This window comes from Phalacrocorax carbo, chromosome 25 (genome assembly GCF_963921805.1).
Source record: "Phalacrocorax carbo chromosome 25, bPhaCar2.1, whole genome shotgun sequence".
Classification (NCBI taxonomy): Eukaryota; Metazoa; Chordata; class Aves; order Suliformes; family Phalacrocoracidae; genus Phalacrocorax; species Phalacrocorax carbo.
This window is the reverse complement of record NC_087537.1, coordinates 560,286-573,742: the sequence shown is the minus strand read 5'-3', so window position 1 is coordinate 573,742 and position 13,457 is coordinate 560,286. Positions and strand designations below refer to the sequence as shown.

Genomic DNA, 13,457 nt, shown 5'->3' with positions numbered 1-13,457 from the left:
CCCAGCGGTTATCCTGACCGGGAAGCAGCGGGATGGGGCAGCCGGACCCCACGGAGGTGGCGGCAAAGGCCCCTCTCTGGGACCCTGCCAAGCGTGGCGGGGACAAGGGCTGCTGGTGCCGTGACCCTGCGCCTGCTGCTGCTCACCAAGGGCCCCCGCGGGGCTGAACGGCACCTGCATTAGCCGTGCGCAGAAACCCTGCGGGCTGGGGCTGCTGCTAGCCTCTCCGTTCACGATAGATAAACCTCCTTAGGACAGAGGTTTCGTTTCTTCTATTTCTCTGTTTATTACCAACATCTGGACAAACCTGTCGTGCCATTTCTAGCAAGAAGGGGGAAAAAATTCCTAAATCACCTGTCGGGCTTTTTCACACCGTGGCTCCACAGCGCCCTTTAGTTTCTGCAGCTGAGATTGCAACAGGGAGCAGCTCTGCCTGACCGCATTAGCCAGAGAAATGCCTGATGTTCAAAAATGGAGCGGTAACAACTGCACCCCAAGGGACAGGGCTGATACACGAAGGTGAGTGATTTCTGGCGCATCTTTTTTTTTTTTTTAAAAAAGAGCTCATGGACACTTGTCCTTTGGTGCCCCTCCTTTCCTTGCTCACAAGCTTGACGACAGCACCTTGTCTCCTTGCCTCCCAGTTCTATCTCAGGCAGCTGTAACTGGTGACCAGCTTAGTTTGGTCTTTTAAGGGGATTTACAGATCTAAGCATCCCTCCCGTTCCTGCCACATTTCATTCCTTCTTCTCCCTACAAAATTTAGCAGCAAAAGCTTCATTAATTTTCTCTGCACTTGTTGGTAAATATCATACTCAAACCCTCTGCTTCTTACCAGTATCCTGATTTTCTAAAATGCATCCAGCTTATTATAAATAAATATGCTCACACAGGAACTACTCCTCAGCAATTGGTACAAAGTAAAAAGCCACAAGGTACCGCAAAGAGGGGGGCCACTCTCTTGGTTTTAAGGAGCCTACAAAATGGTTAAATAGTGACTACTTTTAATCCCTTAAAAATGTGAACCATTTGTCTGGGGAAGTGAAAGAACCCTTGCAGCAAAGCGTTGATGGCAGATCCCCTCCCCCAGTTTTCCAGGCGCACCAAATCAGCTCACACAGAGCATCTGCACACCAGCTGTTGTGCTGGTGTCTTTATTCTCTGGGAGAGAAGTTGGTAGAGCTTAGGCAAAGCAGGGAAGACGGCCCTACTTTGAGAATTGCTTCTTATGCTTCAGGGCTTTGATGGCTGATGAATTCCTGGAGCAGAGCTTGCACTTCTCCTCGCCGACTCATCTTGGTTGCCTTGCCCTGAAAGCGGCCTCGCTTCCCAGCTCCTTTGCCGCCCAGCAGCTCTGCCACCCTACAGTAACAACAGTACAGGCTGAAGGCCGCTCACCTGCAGAGAAGTGCGTGGCCTGGCCTAACCAGCTCCAGAGAGGAAACAAGGATCTGTGCCCTGATGATACTGCTTAGTCTGCAACATCACAATTCTTACGAGCTTTAAAGAAACCATAGAACGTGTTACCTGGGACCTAAATTCTCCACGGCTTCAACAGGTCCAGCTAGAAGAAAGAGTCCTGCTTCTTTTTCATCTCCCACAGTCAGGAACAGCAGGGTTTCCTGTGGACAGAGAGGTGGATCTTGCTCCAGAATAACCAATGCCCTCCTTGTCTGGGAAGAGGACAGAGACACCGGCCACAGGACCCATCCAAGCATGCCAGCAATTCAGGAGTTTGTCTGCGTTACTGAGACAGAGGCTCAGTTTGAAGAAAGTAAAAGGGAGAGGGGCTTTTGAACCTTTTATGCTCAACCATATGTTGCGGGGGGACGCAATGGGTACTGGGGTACCCTAAGTTAAAAGGCTATGGTTGGCAGTTGGACTAGATGATAGTTCTAAGTCCCTTCCGACTGAAATAGCCTGTTCTCTTCTATTAAAACAGCTGATGAGGTTCCCTACAGCTCTTTGGGGGACAGGCTCATCTACAGTGCTCTGAGTTTTCACTGTTGTACTTCTTGACTGTTGAGGATTCCCCTGCAGACTGAGGCTGCTGGGGACAAGAACGTCATGTAACTTTTGAAAGGAAACAGACCCGTACCTTGTGACTATGGTACAAACAGAAGCCCGGCCTTGCCTGTGCTACACCTTGAATGAAAGAGCCAGTGCTGTCAGGTTAGTCTTCATCAGTGACTCACCTCTGTCCCAATCTCATTAGCGATGATATTCATAAATTCAGAGTCACCCTCTTTCCTGTACGGATGGGTAAAAAAAAAAAACTTCAGAAAGTAGCAAAAGTCCCCTCCAGAGTCCAAAATATCAGTCAGAAACCAATGGCCTGATCAGGCCTGGGGTTTTGGCCTCCTGCCGTTAGGATGGAGATTAGGTTTTTCTGTATATCTAAATCCTCATTGTGCATTCCCGTGGACATATTAGGAATTATTTGAAAATACCGAGGGCAGAGAGAAATCAGATAGACACAGCTATTTCTCAGCTATAAAACCAGAAGAATCCAGTGACTGAATTTCTAACACATTCCCTGAATTACACAACCTTCCAGCAGGCTGACGCAGATTAATATTCTATTCACTTTGTTTACATTCTTCCTTGAGGAACAAGCCTCAATAGGCATGAGAGAGATGCAACTGCCATAAAACATGTAAGATACCATTCTACCCTTTCCCCTGAGCTCCCCCATACCTGTGCAATACAAACAGCTGACTTTGAACAGGTTTGCTCTTGAAGTCCCGGGCTATCAAAACAGCGATGTCTCTAAGCAGGTTCAAGTTATTCTGAAAAAAAAGCAAATAAACTGTACTGCAGGCGGAGAAATCCGCGTGAGCACTAAGCGGCGTTCCCAGAGGTGGGAGCAGTTTTCATAATATCCACAAAAGCTGTCCTCTACAATTCAGTTCCCAGTTATCATGACTAAAGCTCAGGCCCACAGGAAGCAGCCACAATCTGCTTTTCTCAGCAATCCTCATACCTTCTGAAGCAGTTTCACAGAACTCTGCAGTCTCTTTACAGCCTCTACGTGCTCACCTGGTCCATTTCTGAAAGAACAAGGAGAATTTGGAATGCTACTCTGAAGCACAAAGAAAGGATTTCTTAAAGGGGCAAAAGCAGGTAACATCATAAAAAGCACTGCGTAGATGTACCCTGAGGTTTATGTGGTATTTGTCAGAAGGAACAGTAAAGACGAAATAATCAAAGTGGAAAGGGTATTACTTGAGCAGTGAGGTCAGAGCCTTCTCAGTACTGTGACTTTGTTCAATTGACTTCAGCACTCTGTTTCCTGCCAGGAAAATCAAGTTGGTTTTGTTCTTTTTCCCTTTTTCGGTGCCAAGGAGTTTAATAACCTTAAAAAGAAAATCACCATGGTCAGAAAAGAACAATACTTTGCTTATACTCACACAGGTGGTCAGTTCCTACTAGACCATACCTTGTTGTGAATATTGGCTCTCTGCCAGTGAAAATAAACGGATTAAAATCAGTCATAACCTCAACATACAAAAAAAAAAAAAAAAAAAGAGAATGGTGATACAGTGGAATTAATACAATTTACTAGTCGCGGGCTGCACTCTGCAGTGCATCTGGATGCCTCTGCTGGGATCCAGACTCCAGCAAATGACTGAAAAGACAGAAACACTTAAAGGCAGCTCTAGAATTCCGTCTCCACCTCCCCGCACAGAGGATTTCTCATTCATGACACTCAAAAATATCAGAGCTTTAACCAGAGGGAACAAATGGCAAGCAACCCAGTAACGCACCGCCAGCCTGGCAATACACCACGTGCCCTCCACAGAGGTGTCGGCGGTTCAGAAACCATCATTGCTACAGACAAGGGCCGAGTTCTGCTACAAAGAAAGGAGCCTGACTGACGGGGCAAAGACCGCCGATCTGTGCGCAGCCCTGTTGGGGCTCACCCAGGACGGGGCTGCCGCCACCTCCTTTACCATCAGGAAAATTTCCAGCAGACCACAGACCTCAGGGATGTCTGCTGTGCTAGGTCTGAATAGGTGGAGCGAGGCTCCCAAAGGTGGCTCAGCTGCAGCCCCCCACCTGCAAGTCACTCAGGTTGGAGACATGAGTCCCACAGCACATGTTGGAGTCTACGCCTTCGATGTCAACAACTCGCACTGGCCCCACGTGGTCATCGGGCAAACCACGGCTTCTCACCTAGCAAGGGGCAGACAATGGCAAACAAGGTGACATCCATGCCACAGTTATTTTGGTCCCACAGATACCATCAGTTCTCTCCCCACCACCCACCGTTTCAATTTCAGGGTCATCTGCAGCCAGTTCCCTCACGATCACAGGTACCCTCTCCCGGATTTTCTCATTCACACTCCTTTCCAGGGCCTCTGTTTGCTCTGCTGTCATGGAGGGGGTGTCCAGCTCAATGACACTTCGCTGACGGCCCAGCTCCCTGCACCAGTGAAGAACATCTGCTGCTATAGACAAGACCAGCTGGAAGATGCCTCTGTACAGCACTGTCATCCCACCGCTGGGAATGTGGTGACTGAAACGAAACATACTTCTCTCCTCTCCCTGTTACTTAGAGGACCAGATGCATACCAAACACTTGGAGGACAAGACAGAGCAAATACTTTGCAGAGCTCTTTCCGGTTCAGTCACCTCTCCCAGGCCCTTTGAGCTCGACTAAAATGTCCAAGGGCAAAATGCTTTTGATTTATCAACATCCAGCTCCTTGCGGCCCAGGACGGTGGCACATGCCAAACAAGGTAAGACTGGGGTCAAAAGGAGCCTGCTCACCATGAAGTTGTCTTGAATCCAAACATCTGTTCTGCGATGGCAGTGATGAGGTGCTGTCCTGGAAGAAATGTGCAAGCAACAGCTTTGAGTGCCACTGGACACTGGAAAAGAGATTTTCAGTCAGGCTGTCTTTTTTCTGCCAACATTCCCCATGACATTTGCAAATGCCCAGGCACGTGCTTGGCGCTGCAGGGCTTATGCTGCTGCTTAGGAGCCGACAGAAGAGTCACCATCGCCTCGTGGGCCTTGGGACCCTGAGGGCACCATGGCGCACCCTGAAGGCTTCGAACCAGGTCTAACTTTTCCCTCCAAACCTTTTTGCAGTGGGTTTGTTTCCAAGCCAGGGAGAGCCTGCAGGAGAGATGCCTGCCTTCCCCACCGCCCCTGGGGATGGACTGTGAGTGCGGAGCTGTCGGGCCGCCCCCTCCCCTGACCAGGGTGGGGACAAGCTGGGCACGGACCGTCCCCCGGCCCAGGGCCCGGGTGAAGCCAGGGAAGCCGCCCCGGGAGGGGCTGGCGGCACAGCTACCCGCCCCTGCAGCGAGCGTTACCGGCCGCCCTCGGCCCGGGCGGGGCACGGACCTGAATGCTGCTGCATGTGGTCGAAGCGACGCTCCCAGTCCAGCGACAGCAGCACCTCGGCGCCCGGCTCCAGCGCCGCCTGCACGAAGTGGACGGCCTCGGGGCCCCGCCGGGTCACGCGCAGCACCGGCACATCGCCGATGAGGCCGCGGTCGTCCGGCTGCGGAGACGGGGCGTCAGTGCCTCCGGCCCGGCCCCGGCCCGCCCCCCTCCCGCCCCCGGCCCGTACCTGCCCGCCGCCCTCGGGGAAGAGGATGGTGTCCTCCAGCACCACCTGGAACCCGCGCACCGGCTCCCCGCCGCCCTCGGGCTGCAGCTCCGCCGCCCGGCACGACACCACCCTGGTGGCGAACTGCAACGGAGACGACGGCGGCGCCGTGAGGCCCGGCCCGCGCCTCCCCCGCGCCGCGCCGCGCCGCGCCGCGCCTCTCCCGCCGCTACCTGCCGGGCCCAGCTGTCCCGCTGGCACTGGAACACCATGGCGATAGTGGCGGCGGCGGCGGAGGGACACGGGGCTGGCGACGGCGGCCGCGGCGGGACACGGCGCTGGCGACGGCGGCCGCGGCGGGACACGGGGCTGGCGACGGCGGCCGCGGCGGGACACGGCGCTGGCGACGGCGGCCGCGGAGGGACACGGCGCTGGCGACGGCGGCCGCGGAGGGACACGGCGCTGGCGACGGCGGCCGCGGAGGGACACGGCGCTGGCGGTCGCGGCCGCCGTGCCGCAGATGGGCGGAGCCTGCAAGACGACGCGCCCTCCCGGTGCCGGCGGCGGCCCGAGCGGACAGGAGGCGGCGGCGGCAGCTCACGTTTATTGCCCCGTGCCCCACGCGGGTAACCGGCACCAGGGGAGACCAGGCGGCTTCCGCCGCCCTGGGTCGGGGTCCGCTACGCGCGGCGGGGAGCCGGCCGGGGCGGCTCCGCTTCCTCGGAGAGCCCTGCCCGCGCTGCTCGCCGGTGCGTGCTGCCGGCGCACCGGGAGGCGTCCTGCGGCCGCGGCGTCCCCGGGAGCCCGGGCTTCAGAGGTCGTCCTGTGGGAGGAAGGAGCGAGGTGGCCGGGAAGGGCCAGCCCCGGCCGCAGCAGCTGGCCCTGGCCGGGCAGCCCCCGGCGGCCCTGGGGAGCGTGTCCCCGGCCACCTCCGGGATGCGCTGCCCGAGGGCAGCTGGAGCTGCTGCCGGCGGCCTGGAGCGATAGCTGGAGGGGAGGCTGCAGCATGTGCCAGGCTCTGGGGGACGCAGCTCCTGGGCAGTACTTACATCCAAGTCGTCCATGCCCGGGGGGGGCCCTTTGTCCGTCACCTTCTCCAGGAGCTGGATAGGAAACAAACGGCAATGGGAACTCTGAATACCCAGCTGTCCCCCATCCCCAGCATCCACCTGACACGTGCCCCAGGACACTGAGGTCTGTGGCCCAGCTCACCTCTGCATATTGCTCCACCATGGCCCTCTCCACCTCCTCGTCCCCTTCCCAGTCTCGCCAGTTGTCAAAGTCCACGGAGAGCCAGGCTGGCTGTGGGCAGAGAGAGCATCCCCTGAGGGTGGGAGCAGCATGAGGAGGACCCGGCAGCCCTGTCCTGGCAGCTCAGGGATCGCTCTGTGGGGTGAGCGCACAGGCACAGGCAAGGGGACTGGGAGGCTGGGGAAGGGCAGGAAGGGGACTGTGTCCCTTTGCCTCGGGGTGCTGGTCCTGACCCTGCCTGCACCAAGGGAAAGGGGTGCCAGATCCTTCCTGGAGAGCAGCAGGCTGTGGCCTTGTGGTGACCGTCAAGCCCAGCTTTTGGGGAGCTGTGTGTTGGGGTGCCCACATGGGGCCCTTGGTGTCTCTCCTGGGGGCAGGTTGGTCCCTGGGAGCCACGAGGTGCTGCGTGGGGACAGCACACGCGCTGGGGCAGGTCCTGGCTGCCAGGTGCCACACACACCTTGATGTTCTCTTTGGTGATGCGGGGCCAGGCCACTTTCTCCTTCCACTTCCTCACAAAGCACGTGATGGAGCGGTCGGAGCGCTTCTCCTGTGAATCCTGCCAAGAGATCAGGGGTTCCTCACCTCAGTGTCTGCCAGATACTCTCTGTAACCTACTGCAGACATACACAGGATTAAAGCTCAGCCACGTGTAGGCTGTGGGACACACAGAACCACGGAGATGAGTTTTTTCTGACCCAAAACAGCACTGTGAGTGCCAGGCCCAGGGACAGGGCTCCCAGGCTTGTGCTCACCCCACTCAGGCTCTTGGGAAACAGGCAGGATTCAACACTAAGCGGCATTGCTCGAGACTGCACAGGCTGGGTTTAACTCTGAGCCTGATGCAGGCTGTCGGGGAACAGTTTGCTGGAAGGAAGCCTCACCTTGGACATGACCCTGGCATACAGGTTGATCTCGTTGTAGAACTCCACGCCATCTGCATTTTTGCAACTGCCAAAACACCGTAACAGCCTGGCTTAGGAGAAGGCTGAGGCCATGCGTGCCCTGCTCTTACAGGGTCTCCCCGTCCCACGGACCATCCCAGGGCAGTGCCAGCTCACCTGAACACCAGCCGCTGGTCCTCAATGACGACTTTAACATCTGTGCTGTCCTCGACACAGAACTCCAGGTAGACGTACCGCGGGCGGTCGTACCACAGTGTCTTTGCAGGTTGCCTGGGGAAGGAGCAGAGCAGTGGGTATTTCTGTGGTGCCCCCCGGTGCTCTGCAGGAACCGCGCCAGGCACGGGGTGGGGATCGGGGCAAGGAAGATGCCCCACACCTGTACCCTCTTTGGGCCGAGCTCAGGGCTGGCAGCGGGACGGGAACCGGGCCCGGGCAGCAGGCGGTGGGCATGCAGTGGTCCCCTCGCCTCGGCAGCTAGCAAGGCCCGGCGGGCCGTCTTGCCCTCACTCTCCCCTGCCGCTCCCGGCGCCATTGCCCCGCGGCCCCGGGCCGGAGGGTCCTGCCCGGTGATGCCCCAGGCTCCGAGACCCCGGCCGGGCGCTGTCCTGGGGACCCGGCGCCGCGCGGGGCTGCCGGCCACTGCCCGTCCCGTCCCCTCCCGCTCGGCCGGGCTCACCTCGCCATGGCGGTGCCGGCCCCGCCCCGCGCTATTTCGGGCTGGGGGCGCGGCTGCTGGCGGGGCCGGGAGCCGGGGCCGGGAGCGGGGGTCGGCCGGGCCTGGTCGGGCAGGGCGCGGCGCGGCCACTTCGCGGCCCAGTCGCCGGCCCAGTGCCGTCCACCGTGGGCGCTCCCCGCGCTTCGGCCCCCGGGAACCCCGGGACCCCCGGAACCCCCTGCCCCGCCGCAGACATCCCGCCGTGCCGCTTGGGGGCGCGCTGGCGCCGCACAGGCCCCGCGCCAGGCCCCGCCCCGCGCCAGGCCCCGCCCCGCGCCAGGCCCCGCCCCGCGCCGCGGCGGCAAGATGGAGGCGGAGGGCGGCCCGCTGGGCCCGGGGGAGCGCTGGGCGCCGGTAGGCGCCGTGTCGGCAGCGGCGACGGCGGAGGAAGAGGAGGACGACGACGATGAGGAGGCGGCGGCGGCGGGCGGGTCGCCGCGGTCCGTGCCGCGGCTGCGGGCCGAGCGGCGCCGCCTGCACGGGGCGCTGCTGGCGCTGGCCTCGCACTTCGCGCAGGTGCAGTTCCGGCTGCGGCAGGTGGCGCGGGCCGGCCCGGCCGAGCAGCAGCGCCTGCTCCGCGACCTGGAGGACTTCGCCTTCCGCGGCTGCCCCGCGCCGCTGGCCCGCGGCCCGGGCGGCGCCCCGGTGAGCGAGCGGGGCTGCCGGGGCGGGGGGCGCGGGCCGGGCCGGGGCCCGCCGCCGGCGGAGCGGCGGCCTCTGCCGGCGTGAGGGCGATACCGGCTCCTTTCGGACCGCGGCGTCCCGTGGTTTTCCGTTCCGCGCGGTCCGCCCCGGGCCGGTACGTGCGGCCGGCCCGGCCGGGGCCCGACAGCGGCGGCGGTGGTCCCGTTCGCCGCCGGGACGCGCGGAGGGGAGCTCCGCGGCCGGGGCGGGGGGCGGCCCCCGGCGCCGCGCTGCCCGCTCCGCTGCGGGTCGCGGCCGGTGCCGGGGAGGGACCGTCCGGCGGTTTCGCACGGAGCTCGGTTACGGGAGCGCGCAGGGCCTTGGTGACCCGGAGCCAGCGGCGGGGACGTGCGTTAAAGCCCTGCGTTGTGTGTCACCGCTCTGCTCCGGGCTGCAGCGGTGACTCAGAGGGCTTTGGATACGTACACGTTACTTGGCCGCTTGCAGCAGCGCTTCCTGGATCCCGGCCTTGTGAGACGGGGCTGGCATGCGGCAGGTCTGGAGGGGCTCCTCCTTTGCAAGATGAGGTGATGTGGCTGGTACCTCTCCCTGATGTGCAGGCGCATGTTTTTCTCAGGCTGCCATGCAGCGTTCACTAGCTAAGTGCAAGAGCCAAAGGAAACACTTCTCTTAGCATGATCCTGTTCTCTGGGGCTTGACTATGACAGTAAATCTTCCATTTTATTTACTGGTACCTTTTTCTTAGAGCGAGCGAGAGAAGCAGGAGCAGGTTGAGGTCCAGAAGGAGAAGCAGAGAGAGCTGATCCTGCAGCTCAAGACACAGCTGGATGACCTGGAGACATTTGCTTACCAGGAGGGCAGCTATGATTCTCTGCCACAGTCTGTGGTTATGGAAAGACAACGGGTAAGGTTCGCAAAGTCCTTCTGCCTCTATTTCTTCTTAGCATTTGTGAGCCTCTTATGGACTGTAGGAGTAGGGTCAGTCCTTATTTCTCACCAGCAACTGTAATAGAGCATCAGTAGTTCATCCGCGTGTGTAATCCTGTCCTGCGTCTTCGCTTGCAATTTTCTGTTGCAGCAAAGGTGGCCCATTTCCAGGGTAATGAACAGGTAAAGAGTATATTGAGGCTCGTGGGCAGCAGCGCCACAGGATGAGATCATGCTACTAACTGATGTTTTGCAGATGATCATAAATGAGTTGATAAAGAAGCTGGACATGGACTTGAGTGAAGATATTGCAACGCTCTCTCCAGAGGAGCTGCGACAGCGTGTGGATGCTGCCATAGCGCAGATTGTTAATCCAGCCAGGGTGAAGGAGCAGCTGGTGGAACAGCTGAAGACACAGATAAGGGACCTCGAAATGTTCATCAACTTCATTCAGGGTCAGTGCTGAGTTTTTAGATGACCAGATTTAATTGCTTTATAATTTGCTGACAAAGTGATGAGGAGGGAGGTTACAGATGTCAGAGGATGCAGGAAGGATTCCTGGGTCATGGGGAAGTACAGATATCTCTGAACTGATGGTGGGGAGGGCAAGAAATGGACAAAAATGGTGCAGAGAGGTCTAAGGAATATTGATCTGAATACTTGGGATATGTAGCTTAAATACATAAGTGTGAAATTCTCATTCTAGATGAAGTTGGAAGCTCTAGTAAGGCGGAAGATGGACACTGTGATTGTGCAGGCAGAAAAGATGGCGGTGGCTCCTACAAACCAAATACACGGCCCTCTGGAAATAGAGGTGGGCACTGCTGGGCTTGGGGCTTCTGCACTGCTCCTGCTGTTGCTCATTTGAGCAGCATGAACCAACATCCAGTCATGCTAGGTGCTTTGCTTTTTTCCTGGCAGTTGGTTTCTGTTCTTGCCTCCTCCCACTGACAGAAGGCCCACGTCCAGTTCCTTTACCCTTCCTCCATGGGATCGTTAGAGTAGTCACAGAACCTGAATGTGTGGCACAGAGGGTGGGATTGGTCCTCAGCTGAGGTCAGGAACAGAAAGGGCTTCTGATACTCAGTGCAAAATGCAGGTGGACTGAGCAGCCTTGTCTTGTACACACTGGTGGGCTGCACTGTAATTAGTGCCCTTTGAGTTCTTGTGTCTGTGAGCAGATACAGTGAGCTGGATGGATCCAGTGTTCTTTAATTTGAGACTTGCCTACTTACCACAGGAATTTATTGGAGCTAGAACAGTATTGAAAGTAGGCAGTGATCTCCTTCAGCAAAGGTTTTGGTACCTCCTAATTACCCGTGTAATACCATCATGTCTAAAGAGTGATCTTTCCTCACTATGTGTGTGCCCACTAGGAAAACTGTTGTAGGACTTTTCTCTGTAATATGACCTGATTGTCAAGAACAGGCCATGCACAGGTTTGCTTTTCTGGTTGGCTTCAGTGCTTTGAAACTAGAAAAAGTAGCGTCAGTCTGAGTGATGACAGTTCCCAAGATGGAGGAAAATCTGTGGCAGAGAAGGAGCAGACGTTTGTGCTCCTTCTGTGTGCGTGAAAGAGCAGAGCTGTTGATTCCTTAATGAGAGTTTTTTTCCTGTTTTCTAACCTGATCAGTGAACGCAGAAGATGCCAGAAAGATGCGAGAAACGGGCCTGCACCTCATGCGTCGCATGCTTGCTGTGCTACAAATATTTGCTGTCAGTCAGTTTGGTTGTGCTACTGGTCAGATTCCTCGCACCCTCTGGCAGAATGACCAAGCCAGCAAGGACTATTCCCCCTTAATTAAGAAACTGGAGTTGTCAGTAGAGCGGGTGAGGCAGCTAGCTATGAAACACCAGCAGGAAGACCACGTTATCAGTTCCTCCGATCTGCAGGACATTCCCTTAGGAGGCAAAGATGAGCTGACTCTGGCTGTGCGGAAGGAGTTGACAATTGCTTTGCGGGACCTGATGGCTCACGGGCTCTATGCCTCCTCTCAAGGAATGAGCCTGGTACTGGCACCCATCGCGTGCTTGATTCCTGCGTTCACCTCGTCCCCGCAGACCATGCACCCCTGGGAACTCTTTGTGAAGTATTACAACACTAAGAATGGACAAGCTTTTGTGGAATCCCCGGCTCGGAAGCTCTCCCAGTCCTTTGGCTTGCCTGTGACAGGAGGAGTTGCCATTACCCCCAAACAGAGCCTGCTGACAGCGATTCACACTGTCCTCACGGAGCATGACCCCTTCAAGCGCAGTGCGGACTCTGAGCTGAAAGCTCTGGTGTGTATGGCACTAAATGAGCAGCGCCTGGTCTCCTGGGTAAATCTGATTTGCAAATCTGGAGCTCTGGTACAGTCCCATTACCAGCCATGGAGCTACATGGCAAACACAGGCTTTGAGAGTGCACTCAACATTCTCAGTCGCCTGAGCAACTTGAAATTCAACCTCCCAGTTGACCTGGCTGTCCGGCAGCTGAAAAACATCAAAGATGCTTTTTGATGTATTTTTTACTGTAGATCATCCATTTTCCACAAGTAGGCAGCTGTTGGGCTCAAGAAGCCTGGCTTTTTTAAGACCAAGTCTGGCTCTTTGATGTTTGCTTTTAGAGAAATCTTACGGTGTGTTGATGCTGGAAATCTACATTTTACAAGGCTGCCGCTGCAAAGCTGGTGGAGGTTGCACGCTGTACAGCACCTCACCCTGCCCTTCTTGTGCAGCTCTGAACAGCAAAACTGCTTCGCTGGTGAGCAGACGCCAGCAAGCGTTTGCTGTGCGAGGCTGGCTACCCTGCATGGGGTGGAGGCCTGGCCCCAGAGCCTACAGGTGGGGGGCAGAGCCCCTCAGAACGTGCAGCCTCGCTCCTGTGCTGCCTCCGTGGGGTTATTTCTCAGTGTCTGTGGTCTAAATGATGCCCGGACAGACGCCTCTCACGGCAGGAGCGGGACAGGCTGACATGTTGCCTAGAGGCAAGTGACTTGCCCCCCGTAACTGTGTGAATGTATAAAACTGGGGCAGACCTGCTGAGCCGCTGGGGCTGCGCTGCTCAGGGGCTGGCAGCTCGGCAATCCCCAGGAGCGCCCTGTTCTTCGGGCAGCCCCAGCCGCTTTGTCCAGCAACCCCAGAGCTCCTGGTGTGAAGCGTTTGCGCAGTGGTCGGCTCACGGGCGGGCTGGTGTTCTGTAGGGGATGCATTAAACTGCTTTAGCAAGAGTCTGTGTGGGGAGAGCCCGTCTCCTGCGGCCCTGTTTCAATGCACGTTCGGCTGTAGCCCCGGTGCTGCGCGTGCGCTGCCTCGCGGGGCTCCGGGCCTTCGCCGATGGAGTTTATCGGCAGTCCTTGCGGGGAGAGGGGCTTGCTCTGCGCCGGGTGTGACGGCGGGCGGGGGGCTGGGGGTCGCGCTGCGGCGGGACCCGGAGGGCCGCTCCCGGCGGCGGCGGCGGCGGCGGCACCGG

General features: G+C 57.7%; 3 protein-coding genes across 5 annotated transcripts; 1 reads left to right on the top strand and 2 right to left on the bottom strand.

The window, feature by feature from the left end:
- Positions 1–987: 987 nt before the first annotated feature.
- Positions 988–5,957, bottom strand: AARSD1 (alanyl-tRNA synthetase domain containing 1). 2 transcript variants are annotated; one of them, XM_064473273.1, is made up of 12 exons: positions 5,797–5,957; positions 5,585–5,707; positions 5,356–5,515; positions 4,774–4,831; positions 4,270–4,426; positions 4,060–4,176; positions 3,226–3,356; positions 2,984–3,050; positions 2,698–2,789; positions 2,196–2,250; positions 1,528–1,622; positions 988–1,362 (listed from the first exon to the last, which is right to left on the bottom strand). In XM_064473273.1, exons 1-12 carry the CDS (start codon positions 5,833–5,835, stop codon positions 1,227–1,229), a joined length of 1,230 nt encoding a protein of 409 aa, XP_064329343.1. In that variant the 5' UTR covers positions 5,836–5,957; the 3' UTR covers positions 988–1,226. The 2 variants fall into 2 exon arrangements, with proteins under 2 accessions (XP_064329343.1, XP_064329344.1); XM_064473274.1 differs by lacking the exon at positions 4,060–4,176.
- A 192-nt stretch (positions 5,958–6,149) lies between these two features.
- On the bottom strand, positions 6,150–8,609 carry PTGES3L (prostaglandin E synthase 3 like). Its single transcript, XM_064473276.1, has 7 exons — positions 8,396–8,609; positions 7,876–7,989; positions 7,699–7,765; positions 7,275–7,373; positions 6,776–6,865; positions 6,613–6,666; positions 6,150–6,386 (listed from the first exon to the last, which is right to left on the bottom strand). The coding sequence occupies exons 1-7, from the start codon at positions 8,401–8,403 to the stop codon at positions 6,375–6,377; spliced, it is 444 nt and encodes a 147-aa protein (XP_064329346.1). The 5' UTR covers positions 8,404–8,609; the 3' UTR covers positions 6,150–6,374.
- A 92-nt stretch (positions 8,610–8,701) lies between these two features.
- Positions 8,702–13,215, top strand: RUNDC1 (RUN domain containing 1). Of its 2 annotated transcripts, none has more exons than XM_064473271.1 (5): positions 8,702–8,950; positions 9,825–9,983; positions 10,263–10,461; positions 10,713–10,820; positions 11,640–13,215. In XM_064473271.1, exons 1-5 carry the CDS (start codon positions 8,741–8,743, stop codon positions 12,503–12,505), a joined length of 1,542 nt encoding a protein of 513 aa, XP_064329341.1. In that variant the 5' UTR covers positions 8,702–8,740; the 3' UTR covers positions 12,506–13,215. The 2 variants fall into 2 exon arrangements, with proteins under 2 accessions (XP_064329341.1, XP_064329340.1); XM_064473270.1 differs by having other exon boundaries at positions 8,702–9,079.
- The last annotated feature ends 242 nt before the right edge of the window (positions 13,216–13,457 follow it).